The sequence below is a fragment of the Augochlora pura genome, chromosome 6 (genome assembly GCF_028453695.1).
Source record: "Augochlora pura isolate Apur16 chromosome 6, APUR_v2.2.1, whole genome shotgun sequence".
NCBI classification, from domain to species: domain Eukaryota; kingdom Metazoa; phylum Arthropoda; class Insecta; order Hymenoptera; family Halictidae; genus Augochlora; species Augochlora pura.
The window spans coordinates 24,339,689-24,354,232 of record NC_135777.1 but is presented as its reverse complement, the minus strand read 5'-3'; the positions used below and the strand labels follow the sequence as shown (position 1 = coordinate 24,354,232).

The window sequence follows — 14,544 nt, the reverse complement described above, 5'->3', positions numbered from 1 at the left end:
TGCATCCTGCAGCGTGCATCGTGCTTTCCTGCATCTGGTCACGTACACAAACGCGTCCGCGTCACCCTTCGTAAAATGGAATAAAGGATAGCGCGAGGCGAGAGGAGGGGGAGGAGAAGGACCGAATTCCACGAAATTGTTGGCATCGATCAAGGACTGTGCAGACTGAATTTTCTAAACACATTTTAAAAGGTGGGATAATTAAAAGAATTTAAGCCATTCGTATCGATATTGTGTTACATATTTTCAATGTACCCAAAATAGTGAAAGAAAGAATGGCGTCGTCGTCGTCGTCGTCGTCGTCGACGTTGTTCGATAACCTCGGCTTTCAGAGATGTCGACTACTTTTCGTTTAGATCGACGTAACCGGCTTTCTAGCGCAGAATCATATATATAAAAGCATAAAAGGAATTCCATTTCATTGCTGAACGCGCAACAACGCGTACAAATTCGAGAAATTGTTGCATTTTCCACGGTGATATCAAGAGCACCGCGACGCTCGACGTATTATTCTCGCGGCGACTGCAGGGTTCAATTGAATACAACGATCGAATTAAAACGATTTACTTTCATTGCGACGTTACCGACGTTACCGCAGGGTGGGGTAGAAACGAAGATAACGAGGAAGGGAAGAAGCAACTGCTTCGAATGCCAACGACTTTCGAATATATCGACTGAAAGAAATTACATGCTTTTATACTTTTCCGATTACATATTACGTTTCGCAGAATTCCACGACTCAGCACAATTTTTTCTAGATACCTGGTCGTTGAAACGAGATACATAATATTTAATTGTTTCATCTTTGAGGCGCGTAGCATGGTGAAAAAATGACGAGCATGAGCCGGCGTTCGCGTTCGCAGTTCACAGCCATAGCGGAAACGCTGGCGACAGACGAAACTATTTGTACCGTAGGCTAGCATAGCCCGTTAGACACCCGGTTATACCAGACGGAGATTGACTATGAGTGCGTTGAGTCCTGAAATTCAGATTATATTTTGCCAAAAACGAAAGATGGTTGCAGAAAACTACAAGCTAGAGATAGATCATGAGCCGTCGATGAGCTTGGTTGTCTGCTGGCATGTACGGTAGCCAGAGCGGATCGGTTGGCGGCAGGCGGCAGGCGGCAGGAGCATGCACTATGGCAGCCGAGCAGAGCAGAGCAGAGCAGGGTATAGCATAGCGTGTACAATGCGGGCTCAAGTTTAGGGGGGAGTTTGAAGCAGCCGTCGGACTGTCGGACCCCCACCGTTTCGATCCCCACCTCCTGGGGCCCTCTCCTACTCGTTTCTACTCTACAGCAGTCCCCCTAGCACATCGAAAGAGTTTCCCTCTCGCCCCCCGACTGAACAACAAGCCACTGACTTCTCGTCAGTCGACGTTGAAGAGACTGCTACGCGCGTACTACATAGGTGTATATTGCCGACACAGGATTCGTAAATCGTGCTCGTTCTCCGCCGATCTCTGCCTGTGCGATACACCTAGGGAACGGGCCGAGAAAAAAGTGCTGCGCCGAAGAAAGACACGGTCAAACCGTCCGTGCAGGGAGACAAGGAAGGCGGAACAAGGAGAAGAAGAAGAAGGGGAGGAGGAGGAGGAAGTAGTGGTAGAAGGAGAGGAGAAAGAGAAAGAAAGAGAGGGAGAGAGAGAGAGAGAGAGAAGCAACTACGCCACCGAGAGACACGGACCAGGGAGAGAAGAGAGAGAAGGCTGTTACACAATTTCGCGTCAGGTCCGAGTTTCCCTGCGATCGAAGGATTGACAGTGAGTGCCCTGTCTTTGACACGAAGCGATCACCGCCTAGGCACAACGACGACACGGCGGCGACGACGACGACGACGCGCCGATGTCTGTTTGGAAAAACGAGAAGGAAAACAAACAGATCGCATGTAGCTATTCACGAACAGAAGATCGTCCCGTGTAGAAAGAGGACACATTGTAGTACCGCCAGGTGGACCGGCATTTGTTTACGCGCCGAACGTGTTGCACGATCGATCGTTCCAGAAAGAGAGAGGGAAAGGGAGAGAGAGGGGAAAAGAGAGAGAGGAAGAGTGTACGCGAAAGGAGAAAAGATGTCGTGATACGATACGTGTGTTTTGTCGACGACTGTTGGCTGCGTTCAATTGTTCGCTGGCTAGAAGTTAAACTAGAAAGATCTCGTTGAGAAGGCGGTTCGGTGACCGATCCGCGGAGCGCGCGCCGAGCGAGCGAGACCGAGCGACGACGACGACGACGACCACCTTTCGAAGAAGGAACAAGAGCCTCCGTGTGTAACTGTGACCCGCGCAAGAAGCGGCTGGAGAAGGAGGAGGAGGAGGAGGAGTAGGAAGAAAAGGAGGAGCGGTAGTCGGCCAGAAGAAAGAAGAAAGAGGGAAGAAGGACGAAAGGCCGAAGGAGAAGGAGAAGGAGAAGGAGAAACTGCTGGAGAAAAGGAAAAGAGGAAGGCAACGCCGCGTGGACGTGGACACAGCCGTACGGTCCGTGTGTCCGTTTCGTTTCGTTTCATTTCGTTTTACCGCTTTTCGTGGCGGCCGCGGGTAGATGAGGTCCTACGGAAGTTGCCGCTCTTTCTTCAACGGTTTCCCATCGTTGTTCCCGTGATAACGAGTCGGCGATAGCGCGACACGGGTGATCGTCGTTCGCGGCCGGAAACGCGAACGACCAGCGACGAGCTTTTCCTCGATCTCGAATTCGACGACGGTCGTACACCACCGTGCCGGTCGCGCGCTGAACCAACCGCGTCGTCGTCATGTACAAGCTACTAGGAGATTTGGCACATTACCTGAAATGGCAGGAGATCACGACCGACTCGATGGTGTTTCGGTTGCACAACCATTTCACCGCGGTGCTGCTTTTCACGTGTTCGATGGTGATCACCGCCACCCAATACGTCGGTAATCCGATCAGCTGTATCGTTCAGGGCTTGCCCACGCACCCTATCAACACTTATTGCTGGATCACGTCTACGTTCACCATGCCGGACGCGTTCAATCGACAGGTGGGTTAATCGACTGTAATTTCAAATTTAGTTTATTAGGACCGGATCGTCGCGGCGTCGCCGCCACCGTGTTTCGTGCCACCTGTTGACAACGCCGCGAGGTCTAGCGATCACCGCGACTACTCTAAGCTGGATTAAATCCAACTTTCGCGACCAGTGTTCTCGCATTTGGGTTCAACGATTTCGCGATTTCGGGATTTCGTCTCGTTTATCAATGTGTTCGGATGGATGCTCGATGGCGCACACGTGCGCGACGCGGTCGACGTCGACAGGATCCTGCGACGCGCGAGAACAACGGCCGTGTTCGGTTCGTTCTTCAAAATTATGAAACGATCTCTCGTCGAAGAATCTTGAGTTCTATCGACGGATAGGGTTCGTCCACCACCATTCTACTGTATCGAAACAGACGTTAAAAATGTTCTCTTTGGTAATAGTTCTGGAAGAAATTGATAGATAGCGTTACAAGGGGCGACCCGTCGTTTAAATTGTCACCGCTATCGAACGATTTCTTACGGAATAATTGCCAACAGCAGAATATTATCCTTTTTCTGGTCGGCAAGGACTACGAGATTTGATTCTTGTAATCGTTTATACGTATAAATTCACTTCCACTACTACCGTTGTTAGGAGAAAAAGATTAAAGACGATTCGACGATGGATTTTTCCAGCCAAAATTAATCTCGACGATAGATAACGCTTCCTGTAAAACCCGATTCGTATGACCCGAGGTCAACGATTACGGCTGATCTACCTAAAGCCAATCGACGTTAAGCTTCGCCAGCCGATTTCTAAATAATTTGAAACGTCACGCTTGTCGTCGTTAAAAAATTTGCACCACGATTACGTGTTTCCTCGCAGCTACGAATTCACGCTCGTTTATTTTTACATCGGCATACGCGACAACGTAATGCCGTGCTCGACGCGTTGTTGTTATGCCAGATTTTATCGGTTCGATTTTAAAGAACTCGATCGGCAATGGATTTTCCGTTGTCGTTGATTTTATTTTCGAATATTCTTTAGCAGTAAACTATAATAAACGAAGAACGAGCCAGGCTTATTAGATCGGCGGAATCTGCTTCAATTGGCTCCTTCGTATCTTGAGGAATATGATTATATTGGGCGTTTACATCCCCACTATGGGTTATGGACTATAATTGAGGTCTATAAACGAGGCCATCTCGCGTCGCTTTTGCAAACATCGGCCGAATAAAATTTACAATGGAAAATGGATTTTCCCAAAGATCGAATATCCGCTAATTTAAAGGAAGATAAACTGTTTGTTGTACAGCAAACTTCAAATCTAAGTTCCTTTGCGTAGTACTCGAGTATTGTAATGTTGTTATGAATATTTTTACCGTTAAAGTTAGCCACCGCCTCGCGTTAACCGACCGACTACCCAGCAAATTTAGCATATCTTACCATGTAAGTCAATGCCGACAGTTTCATCTTCGTATACGAATGCAAAGCTAAACATTGCGTAACGTGGTGAAAAAAAAGACCATATTCCGACTGTTTGGTTTTCATTTTATTCCCAATGCCGTGTTTAAATACGATTGGTACCGAATCGAGTAGTTTGTTTCATACTTATAAAAATCAATTTTTGAATTTATCTCATCTCACGTCGGTACATTTTTTGTTTCAACAACGTATTATCTAGCAAGATCCTCTTCGCGGCATCTCAGGAGACCGTTTGCTGCTTGCAACGATACCCCATTAAATTGCATCGAGTGAATAGAGAGAGAGAGAGAGAGAAAGAAAGAGAGAGAGGGGGGGGGGGAGGTGTAAATTTGATTTTACAGAGACTAAACATGTTGCCAGCTCGCATAACAGTTTCATTTTATTGTACCTTGCAAAAGTTGTTATTTCTGTTTGGTCCATAAACAATTCTAGCATGGCAATCTTAAATGACCAAGCGACGATAAATAATTTCTTCGAGATATAGCAGAGATCTCGCACTAGTGTGAAGATGTGGACGCATTTATAGCCTCCTGCAACTCGAGGGGGACATTAAAATGAAAATTCTAATAGGGTTTAGAACCACCGCGTACACAAAGTGAATCACTTAAGATGAAAATATCTCTGCTATTTATGGTTATATGAAAAACTCCTCGGAACAAAGTCGCACTATTTTAAGGGATACTGGGAAAAAAAGTTCTTTCAAGGACATTTTGGACGACGTATAAATGTTTGATACCATCATTAAAAAGCACACACACACAACTAATTCAAATACTGTTATTTAAATACCAAAGTTCGACGACTCTGTTTTATGTGCAAGACTATTTTAAAATATCTTACGCGTGAATTGGAATTGTTTGTCGAAGTAATATTCTTTGCATAATGAAAAAACGAGATTACTCGAGAACGAGAACGATTTCGCGGATGCGCATGCAGAGTAACGTTTTTCATAGTTCTCGAAGGGTTCACGCGTAAACTTGCACCGTTTCGTGATTAATTATTAAGCCACTTTGTCGTAGGTTGGCCTGGAGGTAGCGCATCCAGGAGTGGCGAACGATTTCGGCGACGTCGACGCGAGGAAATACTACACGTACTACCAGTGGGTGTGCTTCGTGTTGTTCTTCCAGGTAAGGGTCGGTTTATCGGTAATCTTCTTGCACGCGCGACAGATAAACCGTCGACAGCTGCGCTTCTACTTTAGGCTTTGTTTCGGCCGCTGCCCGTTCTCACCTTTCGTATCGAGTATCCGAGACCGAGACCGAGACTCGGTCCGAGGAACGATTCTACCACCTCGGAGGACCACCATACTCGGTCTCGGTAGTCTGTACAGTCGTTGTCAGAATCCTCCTCCTCCTCCTCCTCCTCCTCCTCGGTGGTTCCCTTCCGACCATCCGTTTTCTCTTGGACAACTTAATTCCCCTACCTGGGTTTCTCATGGATTAGGATCCTGTTCCTTCTTTTTTTTTCGTACAATTTTGTGAACATCTCGGGTACGAGACTGTGGACTTTTATGATTTCTGGAGAAGGTCCGTGCTCCGAGAGAACGCATAAAATTCCCCGAGGTAGGCGTAATACCGCGCGATACGGTTGCAGGTAAAACGAAGAGCAAACATCGAAATCCAGACTTTCTCCCTTCTCTCCAGCTGTTGGGCAACAGCTTGGACAGCTGATTATTATACGAGGACGAAACTACGCGAGATCGAAGAACAACTAATACACCTTTGCGTGTTGGTTTCACGCTCGTAAATGTTTGCGGATCGGGGTCAAAGTTCGCCGATCGTCGTAAGTCGTTTGTTGGACAGCCGAATCGAGAAGTTGCACGCGCTTTAAAAAAAATAATAATTGATCAAACCTAGACACTGTTGCAGTTTTGCGGTTGCAGATATTTTGGCCAATCTCCATTCTCCGATCGAATAGATTTCTCTAAAAAGATATGTCGACGAATAAAAATACCGATAAATTAATTGAAATAGTATAAATAATAAAATAGTATAAAGGTTTGGGTAAAATACTTAACGTTGCTGTGAATTCGCTTACTTTTGACAGAGACTGTAAGCTTCTCGGTTGAGCTGCCCTACGAATGTCGGTGATCGGCGGTTTGCCTGTTTCCGGGGGCTCGGGCTTCGACAGCGGATCATCAATTTTTATAAGCGAGAAATACCCTCGATACTCCGGTCTTTTCGTCGTACGCCCAGTCTTTGTTTTATAAACGACCAACCAAAATCGTGTATCGTGTATCGTGTATCGTTTACCGTGCTCCAACGCGATAATTGTGCAACCTCGGTAACTAATGCGAACGTTTTTGTAAGCGTAACAACGCGTAAATTCGTGCTCGTTCAATATATTCACCTTCCAGCTTTCGTTTTTTTTTCTTACGGTTACGATTACGATTACGATCGCACTTAATTGCACGATACATCCGGTGGTGCATACTTGCGAACCGACTAATTGTAGGAATGATCGAGCAAACTTTGACTCACCCGACAAGTCGCTTGACTCGAAGAATCTTAATTCTAGAAAAACATTTTAGTTCAAAGTGTTAGTTTGCAGCGTCGCGAACAAGCGATGAGACATTGCTAAAATCGTTTCATTAGCTGTGCCGCTGCTAGCGCATCATTCCAATCTAAAAGATTTTTCCTTTCCTTTCCTTTCCTTTTCCGAACCTATCGGATGCGCCGACTTTCAATTTCGAACGTCTCCGCGTTTCTAGTTTGATCCCATACAGTTTCCATTGAATTTCTACTGATTCGAATGTGTCTACTTGAACAGGCGATAATGTGCTACGTGCCGCAGTGGCTGTGGAACATGTGGGAGGGCGGTTTGATCAACGCGTTGGTCATGGGTATGAATCACGGCCTCGATCAAGACGAGAACATTCAGAAGAAAAAGTCCGCGTTGACGGACTATCTGATGAGTCACATAAAGGTAAGAGAAACGTTGTCGCATGAATTCTAATCAAACCGTTCGGCTGGCCCATTTCTATGGAACCGATTATCAGCGATGCTTGCTTTCCTCGCGCGTTTTGCAGGAACGTTGTTTCTTGCGATGCATCGCCATATTATTACTTCCTAGAATTTGACATTCTGCTGGGCAAACGCGTTAAATGCGTTAGCCAAGATGGCTGCTCCAATTACGGGAAAATTGCAGCATTGACAGCGTAAGATCGGCCGAACAACTGCACACGTACCTCGTGCCTGGTTACGTACGAGTAGACGCAGATGTGTATCAAAATTGATAGGTTGGCAGATTGTTCCAATTACGTCAACGCTAAGGGTTAGCTGTATTGAAAGTGATTGACGGGTGGTCATGGGAGCGAGCAAGATGAAAACACGATCGTGCTCCTTCTCTGCGAAACGCGTCCAAAGTACGATCTGTCTTGAATTTTGAATCGACGTCTTCTACTCCATCGCCGACCACCAACCATTTACCGATACTTTGTTGAAACGACCGTCGTCGCGTCCTTCCCCTATATACAATTATTACCGTGTCAACCGTCAAGATTAAACGCTTGTCGGTTCACTCGGGTCGTTATCCTGTTACTAATTGTATTTAGTCTGGCGTTGACTCTGTGTCCGATATTTAGTCTAAAGAGAGAATGAACATCGGTCTTGCATTCGTCGGACCGAAATAGTCTGCAGCTTGGATAACTTTTCCCGAGAATAGTCCATACGCTCGAAATTCATGCATTCGGCAATCAAATTCGTCCTTTCGATTCCCTTGGAGATATAGCTTTTCAAAGATATTCCTGGTCGACGCACGACATTCGAGGTAACTTGACAAACGATGGAGCGACGTCGATGAAATAATTACGAAGACCGCAGTCTCGAGAACCACGCCCCTGAAATCTGTTCGATCGCAAGCCACGACCGGTAGAATGCCAAGTCGTCGATTCCGATTGGTAGCTCGGTTGCAGAGACGACGAACCGATCGTCGAGCAGAATACGCGGCGGCACGCGCAAACGCGCGCGACAAAGATACAGAGCCGAAGAAGAAACGCTTTCCGGGGAAAAGTGTCGCGGGGAGGTAGATGCGAGGCGACGACCGGGTTTAGATTCAATTTGCCTTCGTTGAGACCAATTCGTGCCAATTCACAGCGACTGCTTCTTCTTCCAGAGTCACAACATGTACGCGTACCGGTACTTTGTCTGCGAGGCCCTCTGCTTGGTGAACATCTTCCTGCAGATGTACCTGATGAACAAGTTCTTCGACGGCGAGTTCCTCAGCTACGGATTGCGGGTGTTGCAGTTCTCCGAGGCACCTCAGGAGGAGCGCGTCGACCCTATGGTCTACGTGTTCCCACGGGTGACCAAGTGCATCTTCCACAAGTACGGTCCGACGGGAACGATACAGAAACACGACTCCCTCTGTATTCTACCGCTGAACATTGTCAACGAGAAGACCTACATCTTCATCTGGTTCTGGTTCACGATCCTCTCGGTGATGCTGCTGGGTCTGATGGTGTACAGAGCGGCCATCATCTTCGCGCCGGTCATCAGACCTCGACTGCTCCATCTGTCCACGAGACTCTTGTCCATCGAGACCTGCAACAGCATCAGCAGGAAGGTCGAGCTCGGCGACTGGTGGATTCTCTACGTCCTCTCCTCGAACATCGACTCGTTGATCTACAGGGACTTTTTGCAAGAATTGACCAAGAAGATGAGCGACATGCAGTCGGTCTCCGCTTAATTCAACCATCTCCGGAGAGTCCCCTCTAGCATCTCGCCTTCTTTTCTCTCTCCATCTATCTTACCTCTATCTCTTTGTCCTATCTCTTTGGGCGCTCGCTCTCTGCCTCGGCTAGTCGTGGACGCGAGGAGAGTGCCGATAGGAACCATGCTCCCCCCTAGGCAAGCCGTCGCGCGATTCTGCAACGACTCGCACCAAGTATAGTTTTCGTATCCAGCCGAGCCTAAAGAGAACGATCGCTGCGCACGACTGATAGAGTACGTTGCAGACACGCGTTGATGCTCTAATACCGCGCAACCGACCACTCTAGGATCTCTGTATGCGTGCAAAACCGAGGCTGCGCGTGCGAGCGCGAATAGCTGCGTAAAATACCCGTTCTGCTCTTGGCCAGCGTTCCTTCCTCCGTGTCCCAGAGCGCGCGAAGCCGCGTTCATCACAATCTTTCTCTTTCCCTCGTCGAGAAGCCACAATTGCTCAAAACGAAGCGGCCGTGGCGCCGCGACCGTCGCGCCGATACAGGAATTCTCGATCGAACGGATTTTATCGTACAGAGAAGAAACACCGTTTCACCGTGCAACATTCTCCCGCCGTGAGATCATCCGGTGACACCTAATGCGACACGCGTCCATCGTAACGCGTCCCATTGCGAGAAATTCTATTTTCATATACATTCCTAGCCAGCGTGTTCGAACGGTTTCGAGGAGCGCATTTCCCGAAGCGAGCTATCATATTTTTCTCACGATTCGCTATCCGCGATTGCGTTTACGTAGACTTCTTGACGCGTTCTCGATCACGTTGTACGGGGTCGCAGTTGATGGGCGAGCTGCAACGGCATGGTTACGAAAAGATTCGAGGGCGGCACGTTCTGGCATCTTGGTCGTCAACTGCGAGCGTCGTGCGCGAGATCATCCTGCCCGATTGTAGCCGACTGTTCGTCTCGTAGCATTTTCTATCGACTATATATTTTTACCCATTTGTGTTCTACCGATGGAAAAACGGTGTCGAGAAGTCTGTTTAGTAGAATACTTTGAGCTCCGCGTTTCTCTGAGCATTTATCGCATTCGCGTCGCGTCGATTCTGTAAATCGCGTGCTCGTTCATTGGCAACGTTCGTACCTAAGAATCTCTACGGTTCGTCCTCGCCAACTCCTCCTCTTTCGAAAGAGTCGTAGACAACCAAATTAGTTGAATCAGTCAGGACTAATGACAATGTTGCTGCTCCTACATTTTTCTTTTCTCTTTTTTTTTGTTTTTTCTTTTTTTTTTTTTTTTGTAACGTTACTCGGATCACAACGATCGAAATGCACCCTGAAGAGCGAATAGATGCGTTTACAAGTAGGTTACGAGCGATAGATAGATTAAACAAGCTTCGAGAAACGTATTGTTTTTATTTCTTATAAATCGATCGATGCATCGAAAGAGGATGCTACATATAAACTGTTATAGATTCGATATTATCTGTACGGGATAATAATGTAGATAAAATTAATAGCAACGTGTATCTCTTATTAGCACATTCAGGATGGACGATACCAAATACGCTTCGCTAGACTGCAGATTTTCTGCATGTAGGATAAGCATTTGTGACCAGAAGAGTTGACGAATTCATATATTTTCTTTCGATTCATCAACACCGTTGACAGGAGGAACACATTTTCGTTTCATTTCATGTCTGCAGTTTAGGCATCGTTTTTTATAAATCCAAGCTTCAGATATATTCGAAGACGATGAAGCAACTGCCGAACGAGGACGAATCCAACCACCATCCTGAACGTGTTAACGTGTAAAAAAACCACTTGTTATTCATTTTGTACTATTGTATATAAAATTGACTCGATAATATTACATTTATTCGCAATCAAACGAATCGAATATTTATTTTACTTCGATCCAAATTGAGTTTTGCTTATCTGAACGCATTCTGCTTATTGATTATTCTGCCGAATGGATTATCGAGAAAAAGCGAAAGTTGATGAAACATTGGTAAAGAAAAAAAAAAAAAAAAAAAAAAATTCTCTTTAATAGATGATTCTCTTCAGGCGTGGCTTCGGTTCATCGTTGAGAATTCGCGGTGCGCGATGCGATTTGTATTCTAGAAATGTGATATTAACCGTCGCCAATCTACTGGCAGAAAGGTTGGCGAGTACGATCCGTTGCAGCGATTTCTCGTTACTCATCGCCGTACAATTTTTACGTGGTTGGTTCCACGACGCGTAGTCTCGACGACGAGCGACTAGAACGTCGAGCAGATCATCGGACGACGACACGCGTTCGCAAAACGTTCCCCGTTTCATCCTCGGCAAAGAAATCTCGATGGTGCAAAAACTGCGGATCCCCGTCAAAATCTAGAGAAAATTATATTTTTGTTAGCCGGAATCTGCGAAATTCGGATCAAATGGAATCTCGTTTTCTGTATCGATAGTTTGGTTAAGTTTCAAATAATATAGAGAAAATGATATTCGATGAGTATTCCTGTCTTGTTCTTTCTCGGATAAGTGGTCGTCGGTCTTGAACGCTCGAAGAAATCGATTCCATTCTTGCCCTCGTTTACTTACACGCGTTCTCTCCTATCACTGCCTCGCGCGTTACGGTTTTTTCCCCGACAACGTCGATAGGATCGTAATTTACGTATTAGCAACAAATTGTGATCCACGATGAAGAAACACCTTGTCTTTTTCTTGTTCGTTTTTGTAGAAATAAACGGTATGATTGCATTCTCTGTGCCGCGAGAAGAGGCGCCAGTTTCTATGGTTGCTCGTCGGGCCGATGTCACACGGCTTCGTTTACAGTTTCGTTCGCGTTCGCGTTCGCGTTCGCGTTCGCATCGAGGCACAGATATCGTTGCTCCGAATTCTGAACGATCAAAGAGTAAACCGCAGAGATAAATTAATCTGGCTGTCAATCTCTATTCGCGACAAAGGGAACAAACGTTGCCCATACTATTCGATGTACCTACTTTATCGCAGGTATTTTTCCGAGCATTTGTTTAGTGGCGAAGCAAAGAAGCACTTACTCTGAGGCTACCCTGTTAGCCCCGACATAACACCGCCATGCGATGCTTTCGTAAATTAGGTTCGGAGGTTCTTCCATCGATAGAAAATACTCCGATGTTATGCTTATCTTTTAGTATTATCGTAGCGGTGTTTAAAGAATTTTGATTTCCCTTCTACGAAACGTTGGTTAAACTAATGAAAATTAAGATAGGTTACTTGTACGCGTTTATGCGGAACGTTAAATCGGAAACGAATGGTTTGTTCGTTCGCGGAATTGCAAAGGTGATATTCAGCGACGAAGCTTTCAGTCTTTTTTATTACGTTGAACAAAGTTCTCGATTCTTTTTACTATTAGTAATTTACGGATGTTACGCATTTGTACCATATCGAAATGTGTAAAGTAGAAGCGCAATAAAAGAACGACGGATCAAGTCGAGTCGACGAGTATTATTGGATGACGACGCTTCGAATCGTATCGAATAAACAAAATTTAGGACAATTTCTGCACGGGCTTGAATAACGTTGGTAAAAATAAAAGTTTTTGGAGGAATCTGAGAATTTTCCGAAGGTGCAAGTGATTAGTGGACCGAACGAAAACTTCCATAGGTCTTTCAGAATTGATGGCGACGCGTGAACACGAGTTCACCGATTTATGTCTTCGCGGACAACCGTTCCAACGGTGGATCCTCTCCGAAACAGCAAGAACAACTACGACGTTATTGCCAGCGTAAAAAAGCCGAACGCAGCGATCGGACGACACATTTATTTCGATGACAGACTTGCCTGAAATTTCCTCCGTCTCGATCTCGATGACGACGACGACGACGACGACGACGACGACGATGCGCGGTTCCTTTCGAGAAAGCGTGGGCAGGAGAGGTCAGCGATCGTCCAACATTTAATTCTCAAGAATAGAAATTTTCGGGGATCTTTTCAAGATTAATCTCTGCGCTCGTAATAATAATAATCGAACTGTATTTTTTCTTTTTTCTCTTTTTGGACGAGGACGTGCGACATCGGAGGGGGCCGGATAATCGAGGATCGATCGTACCCTTCGAGTGCTATTGCCGAACGGTCATTGAGACCGTCGCCGACGGTCTAGACGAGTCGGTAGTAGCTTTCGACATTGGCAGTGACGTCGACGTCAGCGTCGGCGTCGGCTCGAGGAAGAAGAGGGGAGAGAAAAGCTGCGGGAAGAGAGACAACGGTAAAAACTACAAAAATAAAATTGGACGGATCTAAAAGCGATCAGAGAAAAGTAAGAGTCGCGGCGATCGTGGCGACAACCGGTAACCGTCGGACCTCGCGACCCGCGGTCGCGTTTTCCGTCAGTGCTGGTGCAGAAGTTGTGTCGGAAGCGTCGTCAACGATCCCTTCGTCTCCTCGTCGATCCTCTTCTCTTTTCGATCGCCTCGCGAAGATCGCGTCACGGTGCGAAAACGGTGGCACAACGCCGAGAGATCGAAGATGACGAGGAATCCTGGAGGAAATCGGTGCTCGACCGCGCGATCTTGATCGCTCGAGTACGCTCGAGAGTAGCATGGAGTACTCGTCGAGCGTCGAATCGACCGCAGGGTATCTCGTAAAAGGCGATTCGTCCGGCCTGTCGTTCGGTGGGATTCTTCGGGCGAACAAAAAGAACGATTCGAAAATGATCGATGTCGCCGCGGGGCTTTATCATCTGCGGCGCGTGAGTGTCCTTCGGCCGACCTTTCCGCTGGGGAACGTTCGGGTCTGGATCCTCGTCGATCGTCGAATCGACCGATCGACGACCGAACTCGTCACCGTCAACGATCACGCTTTCCTCGTTTCACGTGACAACGGTGCGGAGACGGACGCGTTCAAATTTCATCTGCTCCTCGCACCGCGATCTCTTTCGCAGCCGCGCCGATCAAAAGCCGCCTTACTTACGTTTCCTATTATTCTAGTATTCGATTATACCAGGTTTCCCCAGAAATGCGCAAATTCCGCGATCCAGTCGCAAGTGTCAATACGCGGTATCTGGAAAAGTCGTTTGCCAATATTTTTGCAAACGATCGACGAGGATCGAGCTTGGTTCGTTGCAGCAGGCGGCAGGCGGCAGGCGGCAAATGGAAAAGCATAGATGTAACCGTGGGGTCTCTTAGGTGTGCAGGACAACGGACGACGGTATCGCCCTCAGACTGCACGCGTTCACGTCGGTCTTGATATTAACGTTTTCCATAATTATCAGCAGCAAGCAGATCGTGGGAAATCCGATAGAATGCGTCCACGCGAGGTATTCTTCGAGGTAAACTCTTTGCGAACGGAAGCCGTTCTTTTCCTTTGGAGAAAATAGATTCTTCTCGGTCGATCGTTCGTTCGATACGAGCGGGATTTGTTTGTCCTCGCGGACGATCGTCGAGTTGTTTCGAAAGGCAACGCGCGTACG

General features: G+C 46.8%; 2 protein-coding genes across 2 annotated transcripts in view; one reads left to right on the top strand and one right to left on the bottom strand.

Moving 5' to 3' along the window:
- Nucleotides 1-14,544, bottom strand: part of Kfase (kynurenine formamidase) — a 114,440-nt gene that overhangs the window by 38,495 nt on the left and 61,401 nt on the right. The gene's annotated exons all lie outside the window — the stretch shown is intronic.
- Ogre (optic ganglion reduced) lies at nt 1,215-11,610 on the top strand. Its single transcript, XM_078183335.1, has 4 exons — nt 1,215-2,998; nt 5,476-5,583; nt 7,226-7,381; nt 8,570-11,610. The coding sequence occupies exons 1-4, from the start codon at nt 2,750-2,752 to the stop codon at nt 9,140-9,142; spliced, it is 1,086 nt and encodes a 361-aa protein (XP_078039461.1). The 5' UTR covers nt 1,215-2,749; the 3' UTR covers nt 9,143-11,610.